Genomic DNA, 18,652 nt, shown 5'->3' with positions numbered 1-18,652 from the left:
GAATCCCCCTTAAGGCTCTATGGCCAGGAGAAAACAGAAATGACACAAATACTAAAAAAAGAAGAAAAGTATTTTTAATATAATGCATTTCAACCTTTTAAAGTGTCAATGCACACACACACACACAAAAAAAAGAAAAAAAAGGAAAAAAAAGACCCGAACAAAAAACGAATTTAAGAGACCCCCCCCCCCAAAAAAAAGAAGAAGATTTAGGACAATCCAATGAATTAAACAAAATTCCAAATATATATTTGAAATCAAGCCACAAAAAATGTTAAACAAACTCTCAATACCCCTCACAACAAACATTTTTAACCCAGGCTACCCGTCCCCCCCCCGCCCCCCAGATAATAATGATAAAATTAAAAAAATTTACATAAAAATGAGAAATCAAGACAATAAAAAAATTCTTAAAATTCTTTTGAAACTACCAAACGAGTGACATTCTTGAGCTGACTCAGGTAGGCTATTCCAAACAATATGACAAGCAGTTAATGGATTAAAGTCAGACCTCACTGATGGAGTAAATAAAATATTAATACTCCTTGAATTGCGAAGATGATGTGAAGACCTATCAGTGACGAAAGAAGGAGTAGTTTGAAGGGCTGTGGGAACATCACCATGAAGTTGATGAAAAGTGAAAGACACGCACGAAAGAATATAGAGAGACTGCAAATCAAGTAGTGGGCTAGTTGGATTAGTTGTAGAACAATTTGTTTCCTGTATAACCCTTCTTGCCTTATCATATAACATAGAATATGGTTTCAAAAAAGAAGAGAAAGTTGACATCCATATTGTAGGGCAATAAGAGACGTAGGACTGAACTAAGCAATGGAACAGAATTTTAAAAACTGATCCAGAAAAAATGCGGTTTACCTTCCTCAAAATTCCAAGACTCCTTGAGATCTTCATATTAATTAGTCCAATATGATGCTTGAATGATAGGTTTTCATCGACAAGAATACGGAGAAATCGGACATATCGATCCTTAGGTCTATTGAGAGAGCCCCTTGAAAGCTGGATATTAGTTAAATCAGGGCACGCCAGAGAAATACGGGAAATAATGAAAAAATTTGACTTAGCAACATTTAGGGCAAGGCAATTTGAATCGAACCAAAGAACGACTCTCTCAAAAAGGTCAACTAATTTGGAAAGCATCTCAGACTCAGTACCTACTGCAGTACCAATGGTACTGTCATCAGCAAAAGCAACGAGAGTGTCCACATCCTGCGAAAACGATGGATTTTTTTTAGCATTGAAAGATTCAGGATGACATAGGCGACAGCAAACAGTAGGTTTTGATTCTTAACCTCAACCATAAGGTCATTAACATAAATCAAAAACAGGAACGGTCCAAGAACAAACCCTTGAAGAAGACCAAACTCAACTTCAGACGAAAAGCGGGAAAGCAAATCTACGGAGATAGTTCTACCTGACAAATAGGAATCAAACCAAGCATGAGCCTGTCCTTTTACACCATTGTGTGATAGCTTATACAGCAGAATCTCATGAGTTAAAGAGTCAAAAGCCTTACGGACATCTAGGAATATAGCAGCAGGAATCAAACCAGAGTCAAGCGCGGTGTGGAGAAAATTTAAGAGTTGATGATTTGAGATTTTATATTAAGTTCATTAGTTGGTAAAACTGGCAGAATTCATAGAAAATCATCTGACAATAAAACTAGTCCTTCGCGAAATGACTGTTCAATTCCCATCAAATCTTGCAGTATACGATCTGACACCACTCCTTTTTTCAGAGCCTTTGTAGATTTGTCTCATGTGATATGTACATTTCACATATTAATAATTTTTCAGGGGTATACAAAAGAGAAGGGGACGCTCAGCCCGTGGTCCCGAGAATATTGAGATTTGTGCATTTTTTTTCCTACAATATTCTATATTTTTCATATAATTTGCATGTTTTTCGAAGTTATGCTCCCTCTTAAGTGTTTCCCTAATATGAGATAAAGCCCCGCGGGTATGCCTGGTCTTAGTTCTGGAAACTGTTACAGGGATTAAAACGTTTCCAAGCTGTAATGGATGCGTCATAAAAAATATATTCAGCAAAAAAGATGTCTCATAAATAAATTAAAATTTTGCCCTGATATCATTAGTGGACTGAGAGCTTTAATTAAGAAAAAAAAAGAAAAAAAGAAAAAAATAATCTGGTTCAAATTTTCAATATGCTGTACACTAAATGTCAAAGTTGTAACTGAACTTTCTTGAGTAATACTGAGATAAAAGCGAGCATTGTCAAGTGCTAGCAATCATTCCCGTTTTATTCGTTAGGCTATTTCACAATAAAGTGACTAATTAAGTTACAATTTTGTCTGCAAATTCTTGCATGAAATTTTGATTATTGAGTCTCGGAGATTTCAAGTGCTAGCTTTAAACTTAAAAAAGCCAGTTTTATATTTTATGGAAATCTGAATTATGGGAAAATTACTCGATCCCGATGCGAGTCTTTTGATAAACCTCAATTCACACGATTCCGATTCCGGTTCATTGTTCCATTAGAATTTATTGCTACTGGTTTTAGTCGCTTCAATATAAATGTTGTGTTAGAAACTTTGAAATTTTTAGATGGGTCAGAAATGCGCAATAATCAACCTAAAAGACATCGACTTCAGATGGATGTTACAGAAGTTGGATCGGAAAGATGCCTGGGGGGTGATTCACTGCAGTTATATGGCCCAACTGTGTTATCTAGACATTGTGTGATTGCCCATACCGAAGGGATTGTTACAGTGACCCCTTGTAGCCGTGATGCGGAAACACACGTGAATGGACAAAGAATTTTTGAAACAACAATATTACAGGTAGGCAAAGCTAATCAAATAAATTATATTTTTCTTGCCTAATTCTTTTATATATATTATTTTCCGGGATGAATGCAGAAAGGACTCGACAACTACTACCGTTCTTAATAACAATATTGTAAGATTATTTTACACATTTTTTTTCTGGAAGGTATTTTATTATATGGGAATTTGCTATTTCATTATATGGGAAGCCCCCCCCCCCCCGCCAAAATTTAGTAGAAAGCTTTGAGTATTGCAGCTTGTTCGAACCGGAATTATGTACTGAGTCTACATGATAGATGGCACAACATCCGCCTATGCTTCAACAGCCCCCCCCCCCAAAAAAAAAAAATTTTTTTAGCAGAAACCTAGGAAGCTTTTTTTCGATGAGCCTTGAAACCTACAGGTCAACTATCTTGGACAAATTGAATATGGGAATGATGATTTGCAGAGACATTTGCCTCTTTCCTGATCTTGACCTTAGCACAACATGGCTCTGATTTATTTCAATCTTATGGGGTGTAAAGTTTGATCAAGGAGATAGAGGGGACGAGTTTTCAGTGGCCTACAATACTTCCAAGCCCGGCCTATTTTTCACGAAAGCACCTAGATCTGTTTAGAATCTGATGGGCACATAATTACAGTCAAATTGACTTCCCTAAAGAAATTTTTACTACTGGCTTTCTTTGGTTAATAACACAAGTATTAGAGGTAAAGGCCTAGATCTAATAAAATCTTACCTACATGGTCGAAAAATTCAGGTAGAAATAAACGGGCACCTATCAAGCATTATTATTATTGATGATATTGGAGTCTCCCGGGGATTAGTATTAGGGCCGTTACTATTTTTGACTTATATAAATGAACGTCCGAGGTTTTTACCCTCAAGATAGTAGCTTAGCAGTAATGTTTGCAGATGATACGGCGGTGATGGTAAAAGACAGAACCCCATCTTTGTTAGTTGAGAAAATGGCGACAGCAATGAAATCTCTGAATAAATGGTTTGCATGTAACTACCTGACTCCGAACTTTTCTAAAACTGAATTCATGATTTTCGGGCGGTCACAGCGGACAGTAAATAAACTTACCGTAGAAGAGTTAATTGTAAACCAAAGTAGGATAAAAAGAGTAAATTCATTTCGTTGCCTTGGGATTATTCTCGATGAGCTTTTATCTTTCCGTAAGCATTCTGATTGTTTGAGATTGAAACTTGCCCATAACTTAGGTTGTCTTCTTAGATTGAAACATGTGTTTCCTTTTTCCATCCTTAAAATTTTATACCATTCTCTAATTGAATCATATCTTAATTATTGTCCTGTAATCTATCTCAACACATTTATGGTACATCTTCAACCTCTTCAGATAAGGCAATTAGAATTCTGGGTACTTTTGTTCATCGCCCAGTGAGGCTTCAAAATCTCTCGAAAACCCAAACCTTATATGTTTTTCTCAATAAACTTAATCTCAAACAGCTGAACGACTTGCATACAGCAATGTGGTATTATGATATCCAATCTTCAATAAATTATTTCAATGATTTGGGTATAATTGAGACTCACATTTCTCCTGCCCACCGCGTCAGCTCCAAGAAGTATCACCTTCCCCCAATTAAATCAGAAAGAGCTAGATTCTCAATCAGATACCAGATTCATCCTATTTTAATTAAACTTAATTTAGTAGAAATGTTCTCAAGTTTCAAGAGTCGATTTTCTTCGAAAAAACATATTTCAAAAATAGTTCTTTGTCTGGATGTTGGGATTGATGAATAATAGATATTAGTATAAATTTTGTTTTGGTGTTCTCGCGCTGGGGTGGCCTCCTCTGTTATCTTCTACCTTGTATGTTTTTCTTTTCATTATTGATATCCTTTCTTTTTTATTCCGGTATTTTCTTATCTCTGTTTATGGCCGATACATCGAGCCCTGCTCCCCGTCGATCAGTTTAGAAAGTTATTTATCATGTATTTTGTCAATAAAAGATCTTGTCTTGTCTACACATAGGTATGTACACAGAATCTTGCCAAGAAGCCTCATGTCTATATTCGAGGGTATTCACAGGATGGGAATCAGCCTTATATAAGATCAACAGTCATAAATCTCCAATTTGTATGATTATAAATCCCCCTTCCCACCCCCCTTTTGTTATAAGAAAAACCCCTTTTAAAAATTATTGTACAAAATTACGGCTGATCGAAGTTTTTACTAAATGGTACAATTTTACCTAAAACTTAACTTGCAATCCAAAATTTTGGTTCTTAAGCAGAAAAGCGTAAAAAAAAATATTCCTACGATTAACGCATAATAAATTATATTCATTCTAAAATCTTATCTGAAAACAAGATTTGTTCAATGAAAAATAAAGAGGGTCATTAAAACCCAAAACGAGCAAAAAGAATGAATTATCAAGTTAAACTTAAACCGAACAAAAATCACTGTGACTGAATACCTGAATCTTAAAACGAACAGGAATTGAAATTAGTTAACAAATTAAAATTAAACAAACGGTAGTTGCTACAAATAAGAGTGGTGCACACTGTGAAAATGTTGAAGAGCGTGGTCATATTTGTCAAAATCAAAAACACTATTTAAGTTTATAGGAAATTAAGAAAAACAAGTTAAAATGGATGTATTTGTGAAATTTATTTTTAGTTTTACGATTAATTTTAGTTAAGTTTTACTACTTTAAAAGGTCATTTTTTTTGTCACTATTTGTCCCTTGATCCCAATTTATTTAACACTACAGAAAACTAATGGCTAAATGAAGCTTTTAAAAGATCGATTGGTAATGTCTTCAGCAGTCTGTATAGTTTGCTGGAGCAATATTTTGAATCGGCGAATAAACAAATGAATCGCGAATTTATTTCCGATAAATTTGGAAAGAATGGATTTATGAGGAAGAAACTATTGATGTAAATTTGTTGCATGTTTGACTAATCATGCCAAACGGATTCTTTCAAACATGCTGATATATAAATAAAGGAAATCCTTTAAGTTTAAGCTATATTTTAATTTTTTATGTTACTATAAAAAAAGAAATGGGTAAAAATGTATTTTGTTTTCAGTCAATCCCTAATGGCACTCTAGCCTTACGAGGGTTTATGGGGGTGGTAGCACTACTGTTATTTGCTTCGATTTCTTTTCGTTTTAAGTTTAATGTATGAGGCTAAACAGATACTTTGCTTTGGGATTAAACGGATGAATATATATATATATATATATATATATATATATATATATATATATATATATATATATATATATATATATATATATATATATATATATATATATATATATATATATATATATATATATATATATATATTTATATATATATATATATATATATATATATATATATATATATATATATATATATATATATATATATATTTATATATATATATATATTATATATTTTTATATATATATATATATATATATATATATATATATATATATATATATATATATATATATATATATATATATATATATATATATATATATATATATATATATATATAAATATATATATATATATATATATATATATTATAAATATATATTTATATATATATATATATATATATATATATATATATATATATATATATATATATATATATATATATATATATATATATATATATATATATATATATATATATATATATATATATATATATATATATATATATATATATATATATATATATATATATATATATATATATATATATATATATATATATATATATATATATATATATATATATATATATATATATATATATATATATATATATATATATATATATATATATATATATATATATATATATATATATATATATATATATATATATATATATATATATATATATATATATATATATATATATATAAACTTACAACATATAATAAACACACAAAAAACAATGACGAAACTTGGCTTACAAAATGACTTTATTTCTGCTCGTTTCAGCTATCGCTCTCTGTTTTCCTTAGAAAAATATCTTCTGGAAAATAATTTTTAAATTAGTCTGAGAAAACAGCCGACGTACTTTGATTGTCGTCTTGATAATTTCATGATTTTTTACGTAGAACATATGACTTGATATAGACTTGTGGTTTAATATTTTGTTTAATTGATCTTATCAGATTACATGTTACCAAACTGAAAGCTGTATTTTGGTATAACGTGAGAATTTTTTTTTTATGTGTCCCATTTTCTTGTAGTATTATCCTTCATAAGTATTATTTTGACTCCAGTGTTAGGAAGTTATATATTCAGCAAATCATTATACAATGGATTTGAATGTGTAATCGGAATAAGATGCACAAATGCTGCTGTGAGTTGATGAGATAAACTTTGATATAAATGAAAAAAAGATGACTTTTTGAATCGATTGAAGTCAAAAATTTGCGATCTTTATTTTTGGTAAGAGGAAAATACATCTCTAATGTAGTCGTAAAATGGTATAGGAGTGAACACTCCTATTTGTACCACTTTCTGCACCAATAGTTAGCTTACCTTGCAGCCCAAGGGTATCCGTAACACAAGTTTGGAACGTCCGCTCTATTGGGTTCTTTGTTTATGACTTGTGCATCTGGGTCTGCATCGACCCAGCTCTAAATGGGTACCTGGAGAAATCTGGGGAAAGTGAACAGGAAGGGTGTGCGAAAGCGCATGATGGCAGGCCCCCATCCCCCATTGCACTTCCTGGACGAAGGGCCTTGAGACGGAGATCAGCACCGCCGGTTCGGACCTTAAGGGTCTAGTGCCACATCCTTGAACTTTTTTTTTCACTTGTTCACCTCAGTTGTTCATTCCCTAATTGTTAACCGTTAATTATGCTTTAGGTTCCTTTGAAATCCCTAAAGTAAAATTGTATGCTGTTTTGTAAAAATAGAGTTCTCCTTTTGAAGGAGAATGGAATTAAGTATTTGTTTCAATCCTTCCTACAGGAATCATTTCTGACAACAAGAAAATATGTTAAAGATAATCCCTAATAAACAACAGAACATGGTCTTATTTTGTACTTTATTTGTACAAAATATTTTTGTACAACAATTATTTTCTTATTTGTACTGTAACTTTAGAATGTATTTCGTGATTTTGCCTATGTAAGCTGATGAAATGTCTATTGGCTTATTTATAATTAATTATTTATTTATTTGTCAAGGACCCACCTTGAGTTCTTCCTTTGGGTCCGGTTAGTATTTTAGTTGCAATTTTTCTGTTCTAGCATGGCTCTCTCCTTCGTTTTGGTCGTGTGCACACATACCGTTACATGGAACCCGTGCAAGAGGCAAGTTCTAGATACGGCTCAGAGTCAACGCTGAACGAGCGGTAAGGAAAATTTATAAATGTATCTTGCTATAATTCTACCCTTAAAATTGTAGGATTACTATCATTGCCACTTTTGGGAATAGAAACTAAATATCCAACTAAATTCAGTAAGAAGTCTTATATGCTTAAGAAGGGGTTTATATGCATGGTTTAGTAAAACATTGTGACGTTCCCTTGGTGCAGCATTCGCACATTTGGTTTTTGAAATATATTAAGTAACGTTCTTTTGATCAATAAAAAGAAGAGCTTGAGGCTTTATGTTTTACTCTGTTTCCTGATATGGTCGTCTGGCTTGTTTGAATAGAAAAAAAAGTTTTTAGGGCAAAATTTTCTAAAGGAAAGTAAAGAGCAGTATTACCATGTAGTATGAGAAGAAACTTGATAGAGCTATTCAAACTTAAGAGGAAGAGAAAGTACTGTAAATTAATGAAATATCTACTGTAAATTAATAAGAGAAAATAGCTATCTTTGGGTCAATAAAAAAAAGATCTTCGAGTTTGTATGCCGTACACCTTTTATTCTACTATGGGTATGGCTCTAAGGCTTGTTTGAATTGAAAAAAAGTTTTTAGGAGAAAAATCTTTCTAAATGAAACGACGCGTGGGTGGGAGGGTATCCAGGGGAGGTACGGGGTTTGACCTCCTCCCCCGAAATTTTTGTAGGGTAAAAACTCTTAAAAACGTATCAAAATGCATATAAACAATTTTTGATGCGTTTTTGAAGTTTTCATTGTACCCCTCTCCCCACCGCCCTACCAAGATCCTGGATGCGCCCTTGAGAGGAAAGTAAAGAGCCATGTTACAACATCATATGGATAGAAAAGGATCAGAAGTCAAACTTAAAAGAATCAGAAAGTACTGTAAATTTACGAAAGAAACCTAATGCGAACAGAAATTAAAATGAATAAGAAAGTAAAACTCAAAACGAATGGAAATAACATGAATATGAGCTCTAATTTTGCATAGGTTGAATATTCCGGAGTTGAATTTTTGGGGGCTTGGAATTTAGTATTCTGAGTTGTTCTTAAGCTGAGTTGCGGTGCAATTAGGTGAGATGCGGGAAGCTCAAGGCTGGGTTACAAATATGCGTTTGATTTACAACGGTGCACTCGGCTCTTGACGTAAAGCTTCAGATATTCGTCAAAACTTGATCATATTATAATAATTTGTACACTAAAAACGACTAAAAAAGAAAAGTAATTAGGCCTTACCAATAAGGTAGGTTTTATCATTGATATTTATAAAAACACATAAATAATATGAACAAATATATTACTACCTCTCCTAAAAAGTAACGGTTGTCCGCAGGGAGGCAAGAGAAACAAATCACTAATAAGGCAAAAAAAATAAAAAATAGCTGAATAAAAACACGAGACAAATGAAAGCTTAAACTTAACCGTTCCGTAGCTATCAAGGCCGCTAACTAGTGGACATGTTTAAATATTAGTGGACATGTTTTTTAAGTCTGTGTTGTTTGACTTAGATAAAAGTTGTAAAATGTAACCCTTTCCCCTTTTTAATTTACTTTATTGTAATCACAGACCGGTTTCAAGTGGGGCTGGCAATTTTGAAACAACTTTTGATGTAGATGGTCATGTTGAAACCGTATCAACGTCAAGCTTAAATCGTCAGGAAGATAACCGTTCGCAAATGTCCGGTGGAAGTGCTGGGCAGAGGTAATTCAATGTTTTTATAAGTTTCTTTTAGGTTTTTTTTTGGTTGATTTAGCAATCGGCAATTATCATTTGCATCAATTTTTTGATTTTTTCGTATCTCATGACAGAGCTACTTTTTTAAATTATTTTGTGGAATATTGTAAGTTGGGTTTTCGCATTGCAGAAAGCATATCTTACTGAATGTCAAGAAAAATAAAAGAGATTTTTGAAATTATTGAAAACTATTTATAGAGCTGGCTTTTTTAGTTTTATTCGCAATTTATTTTTCTTGTGATGCACGGACAGAATTTACCAAAAAAAACGTAACAAGTTAAATAATAACAGTGACTAGTGGTCTGTGTCTCAATAATTACTTCAGGTTTCTACAAGTTTTAAGTATCAAGTACTTCTAAATTTTCTACTTAAGTATTAAGTACATGAACAACATTGTACTTAAGAAGTACTGAAGACTGAAGTACATAGTTTGTCCTTACGTAGTATTTGAAGTACTTTAATAAGTAGGCCTATTTTATAAAATCGATAGATAAATATTGATTAGGTTTTTTTATTCACAAGCATTTAGTATTAAGATAAAATCCATCAATAAATTGAAGCTCTTGTATAGCCTCTGAAGATACTTTTCAATAAATTGAGATGGATTAAACAGTAGAAACTACTATAAACTACTCAGTGGTTTGAGTTCAGTTACTGATGTAAAACCACCGACTTTATGTAAAACTGATTGTTGCATTGATACTTCTCTGTTATAAATTCAGTGTTTTCATTTTGTTAAGATAAGTGCTCAAGGAAAGCCCGGTTTTCTTTTTTATCTTTGTTTAGTCAGGATGTATAGAAAAAAGGTGAAGTTAATTTCCTCAGGGACACTGGTTATCTTTTGCCCGCTAACGGATTTGTTTCTCCAAGAGTTCCATTAAATATATCAATCAATATTTTATGTAAAATGGCGGAAATAGCTTAAAAAAGTAAAATTCGTAGCGCTTTAAAATGTTTATTTTTTAATGTGTGTTAAATAATGATAATTTCAATTTTTATCTTTTTTTTTTGAAAAATATGTACAAGTGAGTAGACAATGAGTCTTGATGCCATTGAAAATAATGGAGGTCTGATTACAAAAGATGTCAGTGATTTTTCTGGGCATGGAAATTTTGTAAGCGAATATTTAGATAAATTTTTAAGCAAAAGAACATTTTTGAGGATTTCATTTTATTTTTTTAATTTAGAAGAAAGATAAAGGTACTGCAAGTGCCGTTAAATAGGTAGATTTGGAGAATACAAACCTGGCAAAGGGAGTCATAGTCACTCTTTTTAATAAATTATGTGAGAAAATGTGATGGAGTAGTGTGCTATGTGGGATAATAATAAAAAGTATTCTAATGAAAAAATTATTTCTTGAGTTCAAGTGCTAAGTAAGCATGGGCACTATTCTGTTTTTCTGAAGAAACAGAAAAAAATAAAATAAACAGGACTTGAATAAAACAGAACAGAAACAGAACAGGTCAACAAACAAACAGAAGACCTATTTCTGTTCTGTTTTTTTTTGGCAAAAACAGAAAATAGCTGTTTTCGTCCAAAAAACAGCTGTCTAACCAGCTGTTTTTCGAACACTTAAAGCTTAACAAAAAAAAAAAAAAAAAAAAAAAAAAAAAAAAAAAAAAAAAAAAATGCAAATGATAAGTTTTTGCTTATTATCAAAAAGTTAATTATAGTATCAGTTGTTCAAGCCTTAAAGCTATCATTTAAAAATTGTGCTTTCTCCTTGTTTGGTCATTGTCCAGGCATACAGCTTTGGCCTGAAATAATCCGAGATCAAAAATGCCTGTTCGCTCGTCACTAGTAGTAGTACGCTAAGAGGCTTTCGAGTGATTTCTAGTAGTTCCGGATAGATCTCTTTGTTTTGAGTCCAGAAAATGAATGGCTCTCCAATATGAAAATATTATTTTTTTAGTCCCTCATTAACTTTTCGTCAGGCTTGCCACTTGCCATGGGTAGTTCTTTTCTCTGTCGATAACACTTTTGAGAAAACCCAGTACTATTACAGCATTTTTTTCCGCAAAAAAGTTCAGTGTATCTAATAGAAGGGCGACAAATTGTCTGCACACAAATATCACCATCTTTTTTTCTTTATGGTCATCTTCTCCCATTTACCGTCCCTTTTTTTCCGAAAATGTGCTTTTATGTTTATACAGCAACAGCTTCTCGAGCTTCCCGGAAATGCTCGGACATTTCGAAAATAAAACAACTTTCGACAAGAAATGGAGGTTTTTCCCTCCAGACCATGCTTTCCACTCCTCCCATCCTGATGTTTGGACTTCGGGAGCCACCTTCAACAAAAGTACGGTATGAAAGAAGAAAGAAGGTTAATTATTTCCTAGCTAATGTGGGTGAAATTTTTTCAAAAGGAAAATTACTGGTTTAAGGGTACATCGCATATTTTTACGGCACTTCGCGCTAGAAAATATTGTTTTAGAACCTCCACCAAATTCAGTCTTAAGTAAATAAGTAAAGTGAAATTTCTCAAATTCCGAATTTCAAAGAAACTTAGACTCTTTGCTACATAATACTTTCTTCAAGTATTCTCTTCTCTTAAATAGGCTTTTCAAAGGGCTGGAAATATAAGGACAATTACACTTTTTGATAACTTATTTTGAAAATTTCCATGGCTTTGCGGCAAAAAATAATTTCTCCAACTCATACCCTTGCTCTATCATATAAATTGTTACTTCTTCATACTTTTATTTTAAGAATAGGAGCGGGCATGCTTTTGAGTACGTAGGTACGTTTTCATGGCCCATTCCAAAAGAAAAAGGGGCAGTGACACCCTCGACTATAATTAACTATAATTACACAATCTAAGAATACTAATTTTATTTCTTAGCCGACCCCCCCCCCCTCTCCAGAATCTCTGGATCTGCCAATATTTCAAAGGTATAATTTAAGAAAAAATTCACTTTTTTGCTCCCCTCCCCAGGATTTATATAAATTCGTACTACTGTATTTATGCAAATTAATAAAAAAAGAAAAAGCTTACGGGAAAGCTCTACGTCACTCTGAAAGATAGACTACCAATTTCTCCTCAAAAGATTTTAAGGGATTTACGGCAGAGCTGCTTACGCTGCAGGAGCGTCTTATGATTTTGAAGCCTGTTGTATCCAAAAACGATTGGAACCAGCTTACCTCACTGGATTCTATCATAGCCTCAAGGACTTCAGCAGTACAAAGGCGAGTTGGAGTGGGCTCTCTTGCGGTTTCTGCACCATTACTTAATATATCCTATAGTACTGGGGTCAAAGATTGAGGGACCAGAGAACAATCCACAAGTGACAACCTTTCAAATATTGAAGGATCCAGATAAACTGCCTTTTGGAAAAGATGAATTGCAAAATCAAGGCTTGTCACAAAGTACTTTTTTTACTCAGGGACTATGAATTCTTTGAGGGGTGCAGCAATGGGACTATCCCCGGCTCTAGTATTACAAAAAAAGCTTTGGCCCTTCTAAGACTATGTATGCTCGACTGCCAGTTGGATATGTAAGAAGAATTTACCATTACAGTGGTATCGTGCATGGGAGAAAGCACGGTAGTAGCAGATTCTAGTACAGTCTAGCCATTAGACATAAGAAAGGGACTCCTATTAAAATTGTTACATTCGTCAAATGTAAAAAAACTATTTCCAGACTACCTAAGTATTTTGTAGCTCAATCATTTCCAATGTTCTATTCCATCGCACTTTCATGTCAAGAGGGATACGAGAACGAAGGCCACTCTCTTTACAACATATTTTAAAGTTACCGTGCTAGCAATGGAAACTATTAGTTTTCTAAATAATTTTTGCAGTTTTTTCAGTGTTTGAGCAAGTGTAAAGTGTCTTCTGGTAGCCTGTGCTACAACATCGTTTTCTGACAGACCCCCAGCTCCCCACTGTTCTTCTCCATTACTTTCCCCACCCTTTTCCGTAGACACTGCATCAGTTTCATCCGCAAAAGTCTTCAGCAAAAGTATCTTTACTTGCGGAGTTTTCAGAACAAGGAAGAGAAAGGCCGTCAGAATAATTTTCACCAGTTGGATCGACTTCTTCGACTTTATCAAAGGATTCCAAGCAATCTTCATCAGGGATGTCATTGGCTAAGTTTTGAGTGGATCAAAGTCAAGCGCGTATAACAGATTAATGAAGACAATATTCAAAACATGAAGTTCAGGAAAGTGCTCATAGTCTAGAGTCACAATGCAGAACATCTTATCTGTCAGTGAAAACTTCCTGATTGCAACTTGGATTGCTGGAAGGATGTTAGTAGTTATATGAGAATGATTAAGCCTCTTGAAATGTGAAACACTGTGGTGCAACCTCTGCTCATATGTCATATTCCTCGGGTAATAGGCAGTGATACCTATAAAACCAGATCCTTTTGCAGACCAGCAGTCGCAAGTCAACCTAGTCTTAGTGGCAGACGTTAAAGCAGCCTTCTGCTTAACTTTTTTTCTGGCAGCATCATTTATGTGATGATAGATAGTTTCCCAGGATGGCGCTTTCAAGTCCCATGTTGTTTTTTAAATAAGCTGTTTCATATCTGGCTTATCAAACACAGAAAGTTGCAATTTGTCCTTAGGGCTTTGCAGCAGAGCTTCGGTAGAGCAGCTTGTTTTGATCGATCGGAAATAAAGAATGGTCGTTTGTCTCCTGGACAGTATCTGTGCAACTTTGCTCAATTTACTGATTAATTTACAATAAGAAATAAGTTGTTTTAGTGGAACTAAACTACACCTTTACCGTCCTCCTATTTACATACATACCTACTCTCATCTGACTTCTAGGCCCTAATTCTGCCTAGCTGAAACAATATAGTAGCACTATTTGATAAATTAGATACACTGAGTTCCATCATTTTACTTACATTCCAATTCTAAAAATTGTATGAAGCGTAACCACGCTTCTTCACAATTTCAAATGATGATTTAAAACTCTATTTTAAAGTTGGAAATTCTCGAATATTTCATTCTCTTATCACTAAAATAAAATCGGGAACAGAAGAAAAACAGGTAGGAAAAAAAACAGAAACCGAACAAAATAGCTATTACAAAAACAGAAACAGAACAGGCAAATAAAAAACAGGTAATCTGTTTCTGTTTTTTTTTTTTTTTTTTTTTTTTTTTTTTTTTTTTTTTTTTTTTTGTATTAACAGAAGAGAAACAGGTACTTTGAAAACAGAACAGAAACAAAAAACAGAAACAGTGCCCATGCTTAGTGCTAAGTAGTTGCTATAAGCATTTCCAAGCACTCAAACTAGTTTTTTTTTCAACAGATATGTTCTTAGGTAGAGTGACATCTGCAGTTAAAAAAAAAGCTTTCAACAGGAGCTGAAGGCGGCAAACACAAAACTGTATTTTATGAAAACCTGGCGGACGTAAGTGTGGTCCTTAAGAACAACAAGCTTCCTGTGTTTGTCTTCCAGGATCCGGAGGCACTCTATCCCAATTTTGTTTAAACTGGAGTTAACTGCCGGGTTCGGTCCTCCGATTCCCTTTTGTCCTCCGAAAACGCATAAAATCTATCAAGTGACAAAAAAGCTGACCTCCCGTTATCAGAATCTCTAACATTCGGCCTTTTTACATTCTAAAACGTTCAAAACAGAGGCTATTCTACTCGTACTAGTACCTAGCCGTAGATGCTGATGAAAGTTTGCTGTTAAGTTTATTTGGTCCTTATTAGCCTTGCTTGGGTAGTTTTTTCATGCAGCTTTTTAGTACCCATCGTAATCTACTATAGGATAAATGGTAGTTTTTGTGATGCCCTGCTTATTTCAAATTTGAATATTTGTACAGTTTTGAATTTTCTGATGATGGATTTTCTTTTGAAAATATATAACGTTTGAACAAAACCCAAGTTAAGTCGACCTTACCATAAGGTACTTGCGAAAGTATATGATGATTCTCAAGTACGTTTTGGCCCATGTGGACCTCAATTACTTAGTTACATAATTACGTGTTAAGTATTCAGAGAAAATGTAATTAAGTAAAACCAAACTACTACACTTTGGTCCTTAACTAGTACTACAAGTACTTCTCAACACTGACTGGCGATGTGCAACTGTATCATTACCAGATTAAAACTATTACAATTTTTTTTGTAAAACTTTTTGAAGCAAAAACTTTGTAAAACTTTTTGAGGTGCAAATTAAAAAAAAATCTCAAGAATTGTCTAGGTACTCGCAGAGGTATCCAAGCTAAATAGAATGTGAACATATATACCAGATTAATGTATTACATAACCACTCTTCTGAAGAAATGCGGTACATAAAGCCTGTGCTGTAGATTAGGTTGGAAAACCTATAATGTTCTTGTTTTCACGCTTTTTATAATATCAGTGTTCATAGTTTTGTTGTTAAATCTTTAGGGTACCAAGTGGTATGGAGAGTTATCCCAAGCCTCCAGGACAAGATCCGATATTACCTGCCGTTCTGGAGCTTCGAGAAGAAACTGAAGATGCATTTCTGTATGCGCTGATCACTGACCTAGATGTGAATGTTACTCAGTTTAAGCTGGCCTCTACTTATGCATTGTATCTTGTAGCGCGATATAGAGCATCAACCCATTTTAGGCCTGATTTAACTCCAATTGAGCGAGCCCAAAAGCTGACGCACACACTTAGTCGAGTTGGTGCCATGATACAAGCTGTTATTCAAGTTAGTTATCATTCTGCTCTTCGTTTATTTCAGTTTTATTTTTCAAAGCTATTTCTTGCGTTATTTATTACTGTAGCTTCTTGCTACTGTATCGCGACTTAAAACTTTTTGCTAAAGATATTTTTTAATGTGGTATTGATTTTTGAAAATAATATATGGAAACATATTACACATATTTCGTAATATTTATTTGTTATGGTCTGCTCAGTTCTTTTTTTACTTCTTGATGATATATCTCTATTTGATAATATGTATCTGTTTATTTGTTTGAAATTTTATTGGTCTTTGATCTGTTTTCCCTAGCTGCTTGGCAATCTTGCAATATATCTCGATACATAAATTTGGGGTATACTGTCAGGCAATCGACGGTTTTATTTGACAAAAAAAAAAAAAAAAAAAAAAAAAAAAAAAAAAAAAAAACTGGTTAATTAAAAAGTACAAAAAAGGCTTGGCAAGTGAGGCACGGAAGGTCATCACAATATGGATACACAAAAAAAAAGGAAAAAAATCAACATAATTTATTCCTCATGTTCCATCATATCAAGCTAACCTTGTCAACCTCAAGCTAACTAGCTCATCACAACTAATCAAAGGAATTTGATATGTTCTAGAATGCCTAAGAGCCGAAAGGAGGGGTAGAGTAATCAAAGATTTTTTGTAAAAATAACTAAAAAATTTTGTTTTTGAAAATGCCATATAGAAATATTAGCTTTTTATATATTTCAGAACTAAAAAATAAAAATACAACGAAAAAACAAACAATGCCACTAATTCTTATGCATTTTCAAATTTTGACGGTCGACATAAAAAAAAATTCCAGGTATTTTTCACTGCCTCAAAATTTTTTTCTCTAATTCTTTTTTGTATCTTTACTACCAGCTTCTAATTTGTATATATTCAATTTAAGTGGTCTAGGAAGAATAAAAAATACTATTCTGGAGTTAATGGTGTTGCAGCGCAGCACCATTGCTTTGTAGTCTCCAGTTTTTTTTCCAAAAAAATAGAGAGAAAACTTTTTCATTTGGACACGTAGACATAGCAGAAAGGGGTTGTTATACATTGACCGAACTTGATATGAAGTAAAATTTAGTATTTTATAGGGTCCGACCGATATTATCGGGCCGGCATGAGAGTCAGTGTCATTATCGGATATCGGGAAAAAATATTGGTTATCGGCCGATATATTTTTTTATGCGCAACTTGTCCAGAAGATGGTACCAGATTTCCTCAGGTGATTTTGCTCGTTCAGTCATTGGGGGTGGATCCACCAGCTAAGTCTGACCATGGTGGAGAGAGCAGCAGAGATGAGTCAAAGTATATTTGTTGTCAATACACACCTGGTGCGGCAATGTTCTAAATGTATGGTGACTTCAAGAACGTACATCTTCCACCAAAACAGCTAAAAATAATTCAATAAACCATACCGTTTCTGTTTAATGAATGTTCACTTGCGTGAGTGAAAAATCCCAAGATTCAATCGGATAAACCATGATATCCAGTCAGGGGTGCAGCTAAGGGGGAGTGGGGGTTTTGTAAGGTGGGGGGAGGTTCCAAGGTGTCGCAACCGCATGCCAGCACCTTGGAAAATTTACCTATATACCTTGGAGATTTAGCTTATGTGTCCATGTTTGTCAGCATACTGGACGATTTTGTCGACATATTCTTTAAATTTCTCCTCCAAACTTAAAAGTCTAGTCTACACCCCTGTATCCGATGTGCCTAGCATGGATTCATTAGTAAGAGACCATATCATATAAATGTAAAGTTTGCTCATTAATCTGTGGATGATTGAAATTCAAAGTCCAACTATTGAAATTTTGATTTTGAATAATCAATTTAAATAAAAATCCTACACTTCTCTGAATCAGATTTTCACGTATTTGTGTTTATGTAACACAACCAGCTTCTTTGATAAAAATTTTTTCTTATTTGTCACTTCCGCAAATATGGGCTATTTCTTTTGTGTGCTCAGAAGCTGCTGATCAGAAAAGGCAAAGACAATAAATCAATTCTTGTAAATCGCCCAATTTTGGAACTTCAAAGTGAATTATTGTGGCTGTTCTTTGGTGTGTAATAGACCAGAGACAAAACTGTGAGTATGAATATGGGCAGAGACTGTGAGGTTTAAACCTTAGGTAAGGTTTTT

General features: G+C 33.4%; 1 protein-coding gene across 3 annotated transcripts in view; it reads left to right on the top strand.

The window, feature by feature from the left end:
• The window catches only part of cno (adherens junction formation factor afadin), a 148,239-nt gene that overhangs the window by 83,871 nt on the left and 45,716 nt on the right, over positions 1-18,652 (top strand). For all 3 annotated transcript variants that reach the window (XM_089101622.1, XM_089101608.1, XM_089101615.1), the window contains 4 exons: positions 2,583-2,818; positions 8,052-8,155; positions 9,696-9,830; positions 16,218-16,506. In XM_089101622.1, coding sequence (XP_088957748.1) covers positions 2,583-2,818; positions 8,052-8,155; positions 9,696-9,830; positions 16,218-16,506 — 764 coding nt within the window. The remainder of the gene's footprint in view (positions 1-2,582; positions 2,819-8,051; positions 8,156-9,695; positions 9,831-16,217; positions 16,507-18,652) is intronic.

Source organism: Artemia sp. Qi Xiang Cuo, chromosome 2, assembly GCF_049724085.1.
Source record: "Artemia sp. Qi Xiang Cuo chromosome 2, ASM4972408v1, whole genome shotgun sequence".
NCBI classification, from domain to species: Eukaryota; Metazoa; Arthropoda; class Branchiopoda; order Anostraca; family Artemiidae; genus Artemia; species Artemia sp. Qi Xiang Cuo.
This window is presented reverse-complemented; position numbering and strand designations above follow the sequence as displayed.